The 14,619-nt window shown below is 42.5% G+C and overlaps 1 protein-coding gene across 1 annotated transcript in view; it reads right to left on the minus strand.

Annotated features, from left to right (window-relative positions):
- The window catches only part of FLT3 (fms related receptor tyrosine kinase 3), a 53,438-nt gene extending 39,976 nt beyond the window's left edge, over positions 1 to 13,462 (minus strand). Inside the window, exon 1 of the mRNA XM_053385951.1 lies at positions 13,390 to 13,462. Within this exon, the coding sequence (XP_053241926.1) occupies positions 13,390 to 13,444 (55 nt within the window). The 5' untranslated portion in view covers positions 13,445 to 13,462. The remainder of the gene's footprint in view (positions 1 to 13,389) is intronic.
- Positions 13,463 to 14,619: the final 1,157 nt, after the last annotated feature.

Raw genomic sequence — 14,619 nt, forward strand, 5'->3', positions numbered from 1 at the left:
GGTGCTCATCAATGGTTCCTCTTCATCCTGGAGAAGAGTGACTAGTGGGGTGCCACAGGGTTCTGTCTTGGGCCCGGTCTTATTCAACATCTTTATCAACGACTTGGATGATGGACTCAAGGGCATCCTGATCAAATTTGCAGATGACACCAAACTGGGAGGGGTGGCTAACACCCCAGAGGACAGGATCACACTTCAAAACGACCTTGACAGATTGGAGAACTGGGCCAAAACAAACAAGATGAATTTTAACAGGAAAAAATGTAAAGTATTGCACTTGGGCAAAAAAAATGAGAGGCACAAATACAAGATGGGTGACACATGGCTTGAGAGTACTACATGTGAAAAGGATCTAGGAGTCTTGGTTGACCACAAACTTGATATGAGCCAACAGTGTGACGCGGCAGCTAAAAAAGCCAATGCAATTCTGGGCTGCATCAATAGGAGTATAGCATCTAGATCAAGGGAAGTAATAGTGCCACTGTATTCTGCTCTGGTCAGACCTCACCTGGAGTACTGTGTCCAGTTCTGGGCGCCACTGTTCAAGAAGGACACTGACAAACTGGAACGTGTCTAGAGGAGGGCAACCAAAATGGTCAAAGGCCTGGAAACGATGCCTTATGAGGAACGGCTAAGGGAGCTGGGTATGTTTAGCCTGGAGAAAAGGAGGTTAAGGGGTGATATGATAGCCATGTTCAAATATATAAAAGGATGTCACATAGAGGAGGGAGAAAGGTTGTTTTCTGCTGCTCCAGAGAAGCGGACACGGAGCAATGGATCCAAACTGCAGGAAAGAAGATTCCACCTAAACATTAGGAAGAACTTCCTGACAGTAACAGCTGTTCGACAGTGGAATTTGCTGCCAAGGAGTGTGGTGGAGTCTCCTTCGTTGGAGGTCTTTAAGCAGAGGCTTGACAACCATATGTCAGGAGTGCTCTGATGGTGTTTCCTGCTTGGCAGGGGGTTGGACTCGATGGCCCTTGTGGTCTCTTCCAACTCTATGATTCTATGATTCTATGAGTGAAACCTTTTGCTCTGAGCAACCAAATTCTTGCTCGTTTATTCTTAGTCATGGCTTGGCTTAGCATCCTGTGCAAAATGGGCAGCAGAATACAATGAGGAATAGAATCTTGCAAGGGCAAACAGGTGTTTATTGTTGCCTCAACAACAGACTGAGAGATTTTCAATTGGCCATAGCTCCTGATCTAATCATATTTCCTATCTTATCTTAACTGTCTACTCTGAATGTGGAATAGTGCTGAACATAGCACTGTCCAATCCCTAGATAAATAAATCTAGGTCAAAGGTTATTCTAAAATTGTTAAGTAAGGTACCTGATGGTGATGTTCAAGCAAAAATTACATATTGGTTTTTTGATTCTGACAAATTCCTGACAGAGTTACGAGATTTGTAGTGGCAACCCAAAAGCTGAGGAGAAACGTTGTTGAGGCTAATATGGTAAATTGCAATCATTTAGCACAAAAAAACTGGATGCTTTTAAATGTATTAGCCCTCTTAACCATTTGTATTTTAATATATATCTATTGCTTTGTTCTTTTTTAACCTTTCGTAGATTGTATTTATGAGAGAGAGAGAGAGAGAGAGAGAGAGAGAGAGAGAGAGAGAGAGAGAGATTCTGGTATACACTGTTCTTCAATATTGTATCAATGTATAGTATAGTATAGTATAGTATAGTATAGTATAGTATAGTATAGTATTATGTGGTTGATATAACTATGATGGTTAAAATAACCACAACAAACAGAATAATGGTGCAATAGACCTCAAATGCATCATGTTAACGCATAAAAAGAAGCAGGACATAAATAGTTTAAAATCAAACACACAATCTAAGCAGCACAAGTTGCAAGCTTATGAGTTATGAATATGGGAAATGGAAAAACCAGTTTAAGCCCTCTATGCACAGCAAGCCCAATACTTTTGTATATATTATGTGCTAAATTCAATCTGAAGTCTAGACTAAGCAAGCATGGCATTGTAATCATGGAGTGCTTCATACTGCGGAGCTGATGCAATCCCCATGCTAATTCTGACCTCTTTGAATCAAGACGCTTTCACAAAATATGCAAAATATGCTGTTCAACCCATAATCAAACTCGCTTTGCATGGTTTCATCATGGAATTTGCTGCAGACATGACAGTCTGAAGCCTTTGATCATCTCCGCTGAACTTAATGTAGCTCTCCAGGTTGGAATCCAGTTTTCTAATGAAAGGGTAGAATTTCAACAAAAGCTATCTCATGCTTCCAGAAGGACTTCATGTACAGCATAAAGACTTCTTATTTTTAACCTTCAGTGGCGTAATGCAAGCTTCGTAGGCTCAATTCACTGTGAAGTTCGCACGCACATAAATGGGAGCACAGTACTGCTCTTGAGTACTCATTCACTTCAATGGGACTCATTCACTTCAATGGGACTTGTGCAGCAGAACTTTCCACTAGTACTGCACCTTTCATTTGTTTGTTACAAAAATGCATTGAAATACAGTGTCAACTAGCCCTGAACTTTCAAGACACAAACAAAAACTGTTTGCAGACTCGATCTGGACACCAAGCTCTAGATTGAGATAAGAAAATTACCATTCCCTCCTCTTTTTAAAATATATTTTAAAAAGCAGTTCATTGTGCATATGAGCACCTCATAATGCTTGCTTACAAAAGACAAATACAGTGTTACCTCGGGTTAAGAACTTAATTTGTTCTGGAGGTCCGTTCTTAACCTGAAACTGTTCTTAACCTGAAGCACCACTTTAGCTAATGGGGCCTTCCGCTGCCACCGTACCGCCACTGCACGATTTCTGTTCTCATCCTGAGGCAAAGTTCTTAACCTGAGGTACTATTTCTGGGTTAGCGGAGTCTGTAACCTGAAGCGTCTGTAACCTGAGGTACCACTGTACCAGCACAATTCTCTGAGAAACAATGGGTGGCAATTTGTATGTAGGGTCCAAAACAGTCTATTTTCAATATAGACTGGTATTTAATATAGGAGTGCTAACTGAAATATACTAACTGAAATAATTCTCAATAACCTTCTCAAATTTTGGATTTCCTTGTCACAATACTTCTAATTTGTATTCTTCCCCTATAATTTTATTCTTAGCATTCCAGTTACGAGCACTGCTGGATATAGACACCTCATCTGTGTGTAAGAGAAGAGATAACAGCAATAAATCTGGTAGATCGACACATTTATTTTATTTATATTCCACCTCTTGTCTTTCAAGAAGCTCTGGGTTGTGTACTTGATATTGCCAGCTGGGTCTGCTTCGCTTCAGCAAAAATGCCATAGTTACATTTTTGAAGTATTTATATCCTGTTTTTTCAAATGCCTCAACAAGACTTATAAAAATAAACACTAACAATTGTTATTACTTTTTATTAAATTTGTATACTGCTTTTCATCCGTAGATCTCAGAGCATAAAAATGCAAGATAAAAGCATAAAATACATAATAAAAAACAAGAGAAAAACAAAACCAATAACGCCCTCCCCTCCCACACATTTAAAAGAGGATAGGATATTTGCTGTAGTTTTTCTTAAAGTAGCCTGCAAAGTTAAATTGAAGTAAAGCAAAATCTGAAAATGTTCAACTATGTGTGTGTGTTTTTAATAAAAAGGTCAGACTTTAATTCTGAAATCTTTGCAAATGTTGATTGTTAAGTATGAGATCTAATTTTAAATTAATATCCTCTAAGTTTTAAGGCATATGATTTGGTCTTAGTCACCAACAAGCATCCCTGGCTTAGTCACCACTTCTCCAATACATCACCAGAAGAAAGAATCGACTAGGGCTGTATGGCTCCCACCCATTCTGCCTGATGCCTGCCTCTCTTTCCTGCCCAAGCCTTCCACTCCACCCAGTCAACAACTCCAGATAGCTTCAGATGGCCATATCCATGGCCTTACTCACCCCATCTTAGGTAAAGCCTTTGTTGTTGTTTAGTCGTTTAGTCGTGTCCGACTCTTCATGACCCCATGGACTAGAGCATGCCAGGCACTCCTGTATTCCACTGCCTCCCGCAGTCTCCTCCAGCACCATAATTCAAAAGCATCAATTCTTTGGTGATCAGCCTTCCATACATCACTACTGGGGAAACCATAGCTTTAACTGTATGAACCTTTGTCGGCAAGGTGATGTCTCTGCTTTTTAAGATGCTGTCTAGGTTTGAGGTAAAGCCTTAGATCCCCCAAATCAGCCCAATGCGGCTCAGGCTCTTGCCAAATCTGATGCACAGCCCTAGAAGCTGCCTCTACAGAATGAAACTACACCTCCTGCATTTATTGCTTGAAGAGGGTGTCCTTCTCTATCTATCGATCAATTCTCCCCAGAGATGGGGGCACATTACAAGTGCCTTACGATATAGCTGCAGGTTTGTCTGGAAGTGCCTAGGCTTGCACCCTGGGGAGGTCACTTTGGTGATGCTAACCAAATGCCAACAACAATTTCAGCAGTAAAATACTTGATCTCAGTAGTGCAGATGCACTAAAGCAGGAATGGGAAACTGAATCCAGGTAGCAGGCTGGATCCTAATCTCTCCCACCCCCATGGGCCAAGCTTGGCAGGTGCGCAGAGCTGCTCACCTGTCAATCACCTGATATCAAAATGGTGTCAGGTAATCCATTTCCCTGTTGTCTTTGTCCATGGAGCTGAGGCTCCAATACTTTGGCCACCTCATGAGATGAGAAGACTCCCTGGAAAAGACCCTGATGTTGGGAAAGATTGAGGGCACAAGAAGAAGGGGACAACAGAGGACAAGATGGCTGGACAGTGTTCTTGAAGCTATGAACATGAGTTTGACCAAACTGCGGGAGGCAGTGGAAGACAGGAGTGCCTGGCGTGCTCTGGTCCATGGGGTCATGAAGAGTCAGACATGACTAAAAGACTAAACAACAACAACAATCCATTTCCCCAGGCAGATTGTGAGTACCAGCAATGAGATGATACACAGTGTTCGCAAACCCTCTTTCGGCACATTACCTGCCCTACATTTGCCATCCTACATGACATCAGGTGGACGGCAGGTTGAGGTGGCTTGGCTGAAGTGGCCTCATGGGTCAAAGAGGGAGAACTGATGGACCTAAATAAGCCCACAGGCTAAAGGTTCCCCACCATTGCACTAAAGTGGAAAAGGAATTGTTTTCAGTCAACAGTGTGGACGGTACATAACCGCAGTACTTAATTGCCGAAGTTACTGCTGTTGTTTAAGAGGGAGGTGCAGATGTCCCATAAAATATTAAAATATTTAACCAACATGGGTATAAGCAATGGCGTCTTGGTACCCCTGCACAATGCTTCGAGGATATTAGGCCACTATCCTAGCCAATGATGCTGTGCCATAGCCTACAATACGCTACCAGCCAAGAAAGTGTGTAGGCGGCGGCAGGACACACACAATGGAGAAATGAAAATGCAGCTCTAATAAGGTTCCAACAACAACTGAAGAAATGATACCATTTGTCATTTTAGTCACCTCCGGACTTCCCCTTCGAAAGGAAAGAATCATTTCTGACCTACGACTGACTTGTCCTTCCCATACGTCAAGCTAGAACATTCAAGATGACAACGTAAGAATGGGATGGGACAGAAGCACCTGATTGTTGGACGAGGAGTCTATATCTTCCAATGTTCTGTCATACAGTGTAATCCTAATCATGTATACTTGGAAGTAAATCCTATTGAATTCAACAGCTTACGCCTCCATAAACTGGATTGCAGCTATTGAAAAACAACACAGATTTCTTTTTTCTTTTCTTTTTCCCCAAATCCTTTATTATTTTATTCACATAATATACATTCTTTACAACAAACAACTCCAAAATAAACAGACAACTCCAAAAGAAAATCATATGTAACAAAACCATAAGTCTCATGTTTTCATTTACACTGATCTCCTCTCCGATACCTTTCCTTGATATTTCTTGCTGCTTTCTGCTTTCCTTATAGAATCTTTATGAAAATTTAAATCTCTTAAATCCTATACCAATCTTTAACAATTTCAAATAATCCCTTCACCTCCCTCCCCCGCAGCCCAGCACTTCCCTCCACCCATGTGCGACCTTCTTTACCTGCTATTACATTTGTTATTGTTGCGTTATTCACTTTATTTGTTATTCCATCCTTAATATATTATTATCCTATCTCCTTGCGCCTTTTAAACTTTTGCATATTAATTTTTAATCTCCAGCACCGACTTTTGAAAAACAACACAGTTTTCAACTGGCAAGTCTCCTTGCAGTGCAATGCTAACCAAATCAGAATGAATTTGGAAAGGCTTACTTCCATGCAAATGGGATTCAGGCTGAAGCTTTAGTATGGGAGTGAAGGCTGGATTAGAGCAATGAGTCGCTGCCATCTCCCAACTTTCTGACAGCATTCTCATGGGTTTACAGAACAGAAGGGTGGGTGGGGCATTAGGAGAGTGGAGACTTAACACAACCTCCTGCTCCCAACTTTGCAAAAGCCATTTGCAACTGATGAGGAGGGCTCTAACCCAGAGTGAGCTCCCCCATGGACCACTCAGACAAGTGAGCGTGGCCAGCTACATCACCTGACACCATCACACCGCCAGATGAGTAATTTTTCCTTTGCAGGTTTCGAACCCTGTCTTAAGAGGAATTCACTAGGGCTTGAGGTCACCACTGCCTGGACCAGCTAACTGGCAGTCTTGCCCATGGAAGCACACTTGTAATTTTATGCATCTGTTTCTTAAAACCTTCCTGCTGAAGGGCAATTCAAATTCAAAACACGCTGGGAATCTTGGCTTGAACAAATGAATATTTATACATTCACTATCATAATTTTGTGCAGCATGGGGATTCCATGTGGTTGTACCTTCTCCAGAGATGCACATGCACCACAGACTGCTTGCTATATATAAGCATCTCCAGGTGCAGAAATGGCAGGCCAGAGATCACAAAGATAAAAAGTGGATAGTCATTTATGAGGAAGTAATTAATTATTGCTTGGGCACTTAGAAGCAGAGTCATGGGTCCATCCTCACCCTCTCTGCTGAGACACGTTATTTTCTGTGTGCACAAGGTTCCACAACAGGCTGCATGCACAAGGCTGGGAAATCAGTGGATCTGCCCCTTTCTTCTGCAAAGGCTGTTCGCTACAATGGGTAAATTCTATCTCCAGTGCGGGAGGCAGTATTCTTCTGACTAAATGCCAATAGCTGGGGACCACAAGCAGGTTCTGCTTTCAGGCTTCCCAAGGCAACTGGTTGTCCACTGTGAGAATAGGATGCTGGAGTAGATGGGCCTGATCCAGCACACTCTTCTTACAGCACCAAAGCAGCTTTGCTCATGTGTAACAGGAGTTATGCATGTATTTAATTTTTTTTTTTTAAAGTATTTGCTAATACTGCAAATACAGTCTTGGTTGTGGGACCCACTTCTTTTGTTGACTCTATGCTGCTCTGTTGTAAATAAATATTATAAATAAATGAATAGTGCAGAATTCAGCAGCCAGGTTGCTCACCGGAGCAAGACGGTTTGAGCATATTACAGCGATCCTGGTCCAACTTCACTGGTTACCAATTAGTTTCCGGGCCCAATTCAAAGTGCTGGTTTTGGCCTATAAAGCCTTAAATGGCTCAGGACCACAATACCTCAAGGACCGCCTCTTTCCATATGAACCTACCCAGACCTGAGATCATCTTCTGAGGCCCTCCTTCGTGTGTCACCTCCTTGAGAGGTCCAGAGGGTGGCAACATGAGAACGGGCCTTCTCTGCAGTGGCTCCCTGTCTATGGAATGCTCTCCCCAGGGAAGTTCGCCTGGCACCTTCATTATACAGTTTTAGGTGCCAGGCAAAAACGTTCCTTTTTAACCAGGCCTTTGGTTGATCTTATTGACATCCAACACCCTTTTAGAATGTGGTTCTTTTTGGGGGTGGGGTTATTGGGTTTTTGGTTTTGGTTTGATTTTATACGTTGTGGTCTTGTTTGTGAACTGCCCTGAAACCTCCAGGTATAGGGCGGTATATAAATTGAATAAATGAATAAATAATAGAATAAAAAAGATGCGTTATAGTCATAACCAGTTTCTAAATATTGACCACGAAATTCCTAACCTAGCCAAGTATTTGAGTAGCAACGGTTAAAAAAGAAATTTAACATTTAAAATACATTCCATCCATTACAGCTCCAAAAGACCTATCGCCCTAAACAAGACTACTTTGCTTTCCTTCCAACAACATTGCCAGCTTCATATTTAACTACTTATAATAACACCCAGCAGAGAATGACATGCTAATCCTATCTTTTAAAGAATATATTATGGATATTACATCAAAAGTTCCATTATTGCAATATACCTACACAGCATATACTACTACCCTTTTAGAATAACACAAGACCTACATCCTAAATATCATACAACGTGGTGGGTGTGCATTTATCAACGGTTCCATGTTATATCGCACTGGGAACGGAAATCCCCGTACTGTATCAAGGAATTATCTCTGTACCGTACCAAGTTAATCTCAGTGGGAATTAACTTCATAGAGCCATGTTGTTTGTTTTGCAAAAGTGTGTGTGTTGGTGGTGTTAATAGTCAGGATCCAACTTGTCTCTGCCTCTGGATGTTTTCTAATTTAGCACAGTTGGCAGCTCTTCAATGCCTAAACATGCTCAGGTATGCTTTTGAGAGTGCAATCATTCTGCTGAATGGGACAGGCAAATTCATGAAGCCAGATGTTGAGTTAAAAGGAAAAATAATTATCCACTCAGTCTCAGACATTTCAGTGACAATAACAAGTTATATCTTAAATGAATCTTGTCTTGTTGACCTACCTGGGCGGCTCCCATTTTCCCTCAGTCCATCACACTGAACGTTGCCACCAGTTAGTGTGTTGGCCAAGTGAGTATGCATCCACATTCACAGCACACCCACTCATACACCCATGTACATGTGAGAGTACAACACGGTAGTAACCAACGTTTCCATGTGATGCATAGAGCACATGGGCACACAAGACAACAGCTCATTATACCGCAATAACTGCAAAACCTGCTTGGTTTTATTGCTGTCTGGCTTTGAAACCTTCAACTCTGACAACATGCCCAAAAGGTGATACTTTTTTTATGAAGACTCTTCAGATTGGTAAGCCGAACAGCTGCTGGTCCTGTTTTGTTACTCTTGAGCACCTATATTTCAGCAGCACCAGTGGGCTAGATGATGTACGGCCAGGGTGGGCAGAAGCGAGATCATGAGTGATTTGCAGGAAATCGGCAAATGTTTATAATTTGGGCACTGTAACAATTGCAACGAACAAAAAGTTTCCCTTTCCCCAAATTAAGGCTGCATACACACCATACATTCAAACCACACGACATCCTTTAAAGACTCCTGGGAACCGTGGTTGGTTAAGGGTGCTGGGTAAGCTACAGTTCCCAGAATTTTGCAAGGGGGAGAGAAGCCATGTGCTTTAAATGTACAGTGTGTACAGAATTTGCTTTATCAAATAAAAGTGGTTTGGGGAAGGCAGATGTTGATTTATGTGTGAAAGGGCTTTTGTGCATACTGATAATTTACGTATTTTATGCTGTTGTTTTTTTTTTTGTAGCATTACAGTGGTACCTCAGGTTAAGTACTTAATTCGTTCCGGAGGTCCGTTCTTAACCTGAAACTGTTCTTAACCTGAAGCACCACTTTAGCTACTGGGGCCTCCTGCTGCCGCCGCGCCGCCGGAGCACGATTTCTGTTCTCATCCTGAAGCAAAGTTCTTAACCTGAAGCACTATTTCTGGGTTAGCGGAGTCTGTAACCTGAAGCGTATATAGCCTGAAGCGTATGTAACCCGAGATACCACTGTAATTGTTTTAGATTTGTTGTTAGCAGCCCTGAGCTCAGTTTCCTGAACCGGGAAGGGCAGGGTATAAATAAAAAAATATTTATTATTATTATTATTATAAATGGTCTGAGCATCTGCTCAGAAGCACCCTATTCCTTAATTCCTAGCTTATGTCCACCCACCTGAGTCACTGTTTGGCACCTGGCTCCAGTTGGTGGATGTCAACTTTCTAGCAAAGCAGACAAATGAAGGAGGTGCCATAGGCTAGGTGCACAACATAGCAATGAGCTCCTTCTCTGAGAATTTAACCCACATTAGACAAAGCTGTGGCAGGTAAGAGTGGGGAGCAAAAATCCTGACAATGTGTAGATGGGCCAGAAAGGAGATAAGGAGTTAAAATCATTCAAGAAATACTTCTAAAGGAGTTGGAAAGGAAGACCCAAATAGAGGAGAGAAACTGGATTGAGGAAAAATGAAGGGGCTGTTGTTCCAGGCATAGAGAGAGCAGCCTACCAGAGGAAGACTGAAGTTCTGCATTGCATAAAGAGAGCTCAGAGCTCAGCTTGCAAGATCACTCCCAACTTTGCACATGAATCAAGTACATGCCAGGAAATTGATTGCTGGCTCAGTTGCACATCAGGCAGGTGGTCTGCCTTTTAAGAGGGATGGAGAGCCGGTGGTCCTCCAGATATTGTTGGACTCCAAGTCCCATCAGTCCCCAGCCACGATGGTCAAGGGTTAGGGTTGGTGGAAGTTGAAGTCCCACAGTATCTGTAGGGTCACAGGTCCCCCATCCATCCCCATTTTTATAGATATCATGGGTGATTGTCTACTCATTTTACTCAGAATAAAGCCATCAAAACTAATGAACATGACTAACATAGGTCCATTAATTCCAATGGGTATAGTCTGAGTAAAAGTGAGTTGAAGACTGCCCCTCTAAAAACAACACAAGAGTGTTTCTGCCTCTATCCATTCATTTATCTCTTCTTAATTTTTAAAATGGGGAATGTTAGTGCAAAACTGCTCCAGAGAGTTGACAGGATTTCCTGATATTATCATGCGAGGCCAGCCAGCCAGCCAGCAGCACCACGCACAACCAATGTCTGCTTTAAACTTGCAAAAGTAGTTTGATCTTGGAGAGCGTTAGGGAGATTTGGACTGATAGTGAACTCTCTGGAAAGCACTTTGCGTATTTTCTCCTGAAGGTTAAGGCTGCAGCCGTATGCACATTTACTGGGAAGGAAGCACCATTGTATTCTATGAGATTTACTTCCAGGGAAGTATACACAGATCTGGGTTGAATTTTGATTTAGAACATACAATAAGAGGAGCAAAGACCTCAGTGAAATTATGTTTTAGCTGCACTAATTTTGTTGGGTTCTTAAGTTTGGATGAGATTTTGGTTTGTACTACATGCAAAAGAGATGTTGACCACAGTTCCAAGCATACATGGATAGGAATATTGTACACTGTACTCCATGAAACTTTCTCAGTAAAAATACTTTGGGCTGCATTGTGCAAGGAAGCATCAATCAAACCTCAACACTTTTATCAGAGTTCAGCATATGGGACCTTGTGCAAATGTCCTGTCATGAATGAACCAAACAAACTGAGAGTCCCAAGCCCAGTCCTAAGACAGGCTAAAGTAGATCAGAAGATAAGAGTGTAACAGCTCATGTTCCAGCTGCTAAGCCTGTAAGAAATCATATATATATATTGACATGGCAGAGACATTTTGTCAGCCCTGCAGGCAAGTGCATAGGAACAAATGTTGGAGAGAATGGGATGGATAAACTAGGAGACCGGAGATTGTCTGCTTTCTCCCTTGTAACAAAATACATGTGATATTTTAACTCTGCACTAGAGTTCCACTGGAGTCCATTAGAATTTCACATGGGTTTCCCCCCAAACAGTAATAAGGTTAATAGCAATACACATTAGGTCTTACATCACCCTTCAACAACTGTGTACACACCACACATTTAAAACACATTTCCCGCCCCTTCAAGGAATCATTTAACTGTAGTTTACCCCCACCCCACAATTCCCAGCACCCTTAACAAACTATAGTTCCTAGGTTTCTTTGGGGTAAAAGGCAAAGGTAAAGGTACCCTGGACCGTTAGGTCCAGTCGTGGACGACTCTGGGGTTGCGGCGCTCATCTCACTCTATAGGCCGAGGGAGCCGGCGTTTGTCCACAGACAGCTTCTGGATCAGGTGGTCAGCATGACTAAGCCGCTTCTGGAGAACCAGAGCAGAACAAGGGAATGCCGTTTACCTTCCCACCAGAGTGGTACCTATTTATCTACTTGCACTTTGACGTGCTTTTGAACTGCTAGGTGGGCAGGAGCAGGGACCGAACAATGGGAGTTCACCCCGTCTCGGGGATTCGAACCGCTGACCTTCTGATCGGCAAGCCCTAGGCTCAGTGGTTTAGACCACAGCGCCACCCGCGACCCTTCTCCTTTGGGGTAAGTCATGTGTTTTAAATGTATGGTGTGGATCTGACCTCTGTGGTGGCAGCTTGCATGTGGAACTCCATGCCCTAAGAACTCTGATTACCTCCCAGTTCCAATGAATTCAAATTGTAATACAATTAAAGTCAATAAAAGAAATAAAGGAGTGAAATATACATTTGAGAATCACTATGAATATTTAATGTGAACATGCCATGGACCACCTGAATGAAGCTCAGGGACCACGGTTTGGGAAGCACTGCCATAGATTGAAAAATCATGTTTCTGATAATGCTCCAAGGCTTGGTTTGGGAACCTGTGCCCCTCTTGATGTTGATGGACTACAACGCCCATCCTCCACAATTATTGGTGATGCTGGCTAGGGCTGATGGAAGCTGGAGTCCAACAATATCGGGAGGGGCATAGTTTCCTCATCCTTGATCTAAGGCTTGCAGCTTCCTGAACATGCACTGTTTGCATCACTTGACAACGCAGCCCAAATCTAATCTGAGAGCAGAGGTGCATGACCAGTTTGGCTGCACTGAGTGCTGCAGAGGCCACCACAACAAGGACTCAGAATGGACTGGAAGAAGCGCTGAATTTTGGCATTGCTGCTGAAATTTGAAAGTCCCAAGTTGACCACTGCTAATAATGAATCACCACTTCCATTCTTCCTTACTAAAACATTGGTCCCATTGCCTTTTGACAGTTTCCACTGCAACTGTGCCAAGAGAAGCTTTTCTAGTGGAAGTCATTGCATTACCTCTTTTGTAAGCAATCAGTAGCCTTTACGCATCCATTATGTTGGCAAAACCTTTCTCTCTAGTCAGGGAAAACAGACAGAAGAGTAAGGTATAGGAGCAGCAAGGAGAATGGAAGGGAAAGAGGAAAGGGGAGGAGGACAAGGAGACAGGAGGGAAAGGAAGTAGAAAAAGAGGGAATGGGGGAAAGAAGAGATCAGAGAGGGAAGGAATGAATGCGGCAGGTGGGAAAGGAGAGAGGGAACATCTGGATGAGAAGAAGAAAGGAGGAAATGGCATTATTTCAGCTAGAATCCAAAGCAAACAGGAGGCCAGAGCATTCATCCTGGTTCCACTGAAGTCAGTGGTTATGCTTACCAAGCAGCTGCAGTTGGCTTCTGCTGGCCCAGGTGCCTGCCTGATGCATGCTCATAGCTGTGGTGTGCTTCTGTTAGAGCTCAGGGTCTGAAACTGCAGCCTGTGTAGCGTAAACCACTTCTTCAAAAAAAGCGGTGGGGGTGGGGGGGGAGCATGAACCCGAAATAGCTTCTTCTTTTTTTCAGGAAGAACCCTGAAGAGGCCTCCTCATAGCTATTATAATAACTAAATATGATAGGTGTGATAGTCCAATAATTGTCAGGTATCTAAGCAGAGCTTTTATATTCAAATGACACGTGTCACTGAATTATCAGAATGAGGCAAACTTTTAATAAAAGGCAGGCTTTAGATAGCTCATGGCAACATCAGCGTTTGTAATCATCACCATGTACTGAAGGATTCTGTCCGCAGATAAATTTGGGCTCAAGTCCAAAACCCCACTTAAATCAGGACCCTTGAACTGAAACTAACTTTCTCTCATTGACCAAGCACATTTAAATCCAGATATCCTAGTTTAATTGGATGCTGGACAAGGCTGTAAGAGACAAGTGGAGAACTTCCAGAAATTGCTGGACTAAAACATAAGCTGACTATTCACCATGTTGGCTGAAGCTGATGGCGTCCAACAAAAGAGAAGGCCCTCTGGGTAGTTCCACCTCCCTCAGAAGTTTGAGGAATCATGGGCCAGGAGAGGCAATTCTCTGTAACTTCTTCACATTTGGCTTCTTCACTATACAGCTGCCAGCAAATGCAGTAGACATACCTCTTTAGTCTGGACTTTGATATCTGATACATGTTTTTTCGGGGTCCACCATATCCCTGTTATTGCAATCTGTTTTAACTGCTTTGAATTTTAAATTGTTGTAACCCTCCATAGTACCTGCTGGTGAAGCGCAAGTAATAAATTTAACCACAACAACAACATATGGAGAGTAACAGGTCCTTCTTCCCGTAAGGTGTCAGTCGTCAAGTGCTTAGGATGGATTTATTTTACACACCCAAACTCAGAAGTTTTGCTATCTCCATATCACGGATCTGTTAACACAGGAACACACTACACACACACACACACACACACACACACACACACACACACATATAAAAGGGTTGCTTACAGCTGCTTCTCACTAATGTGGTATATCTACGTATGCTTCCAGAAATTGCTCATTGACACTTGTGGTTGTATGAGTTATTGTGGATAACTCACAAAGTATTCTGATAAGGGAAATG

The sequence above is a fragment of the Podarcis raffonei genome, chromosome 4, assembly GCF_027172205.1.
Source record: "Podarcis raffonei isolate rPodRaf1 chromosome 4, rPodRaf1.pri, whole genome shotgun sequence".
Lineage (NCBI taxonomy): Eukaryota > Metazoa > Chordata > Lepidosauria > Squamata > Lacertidae > Podarcis > Podarcis raffonei.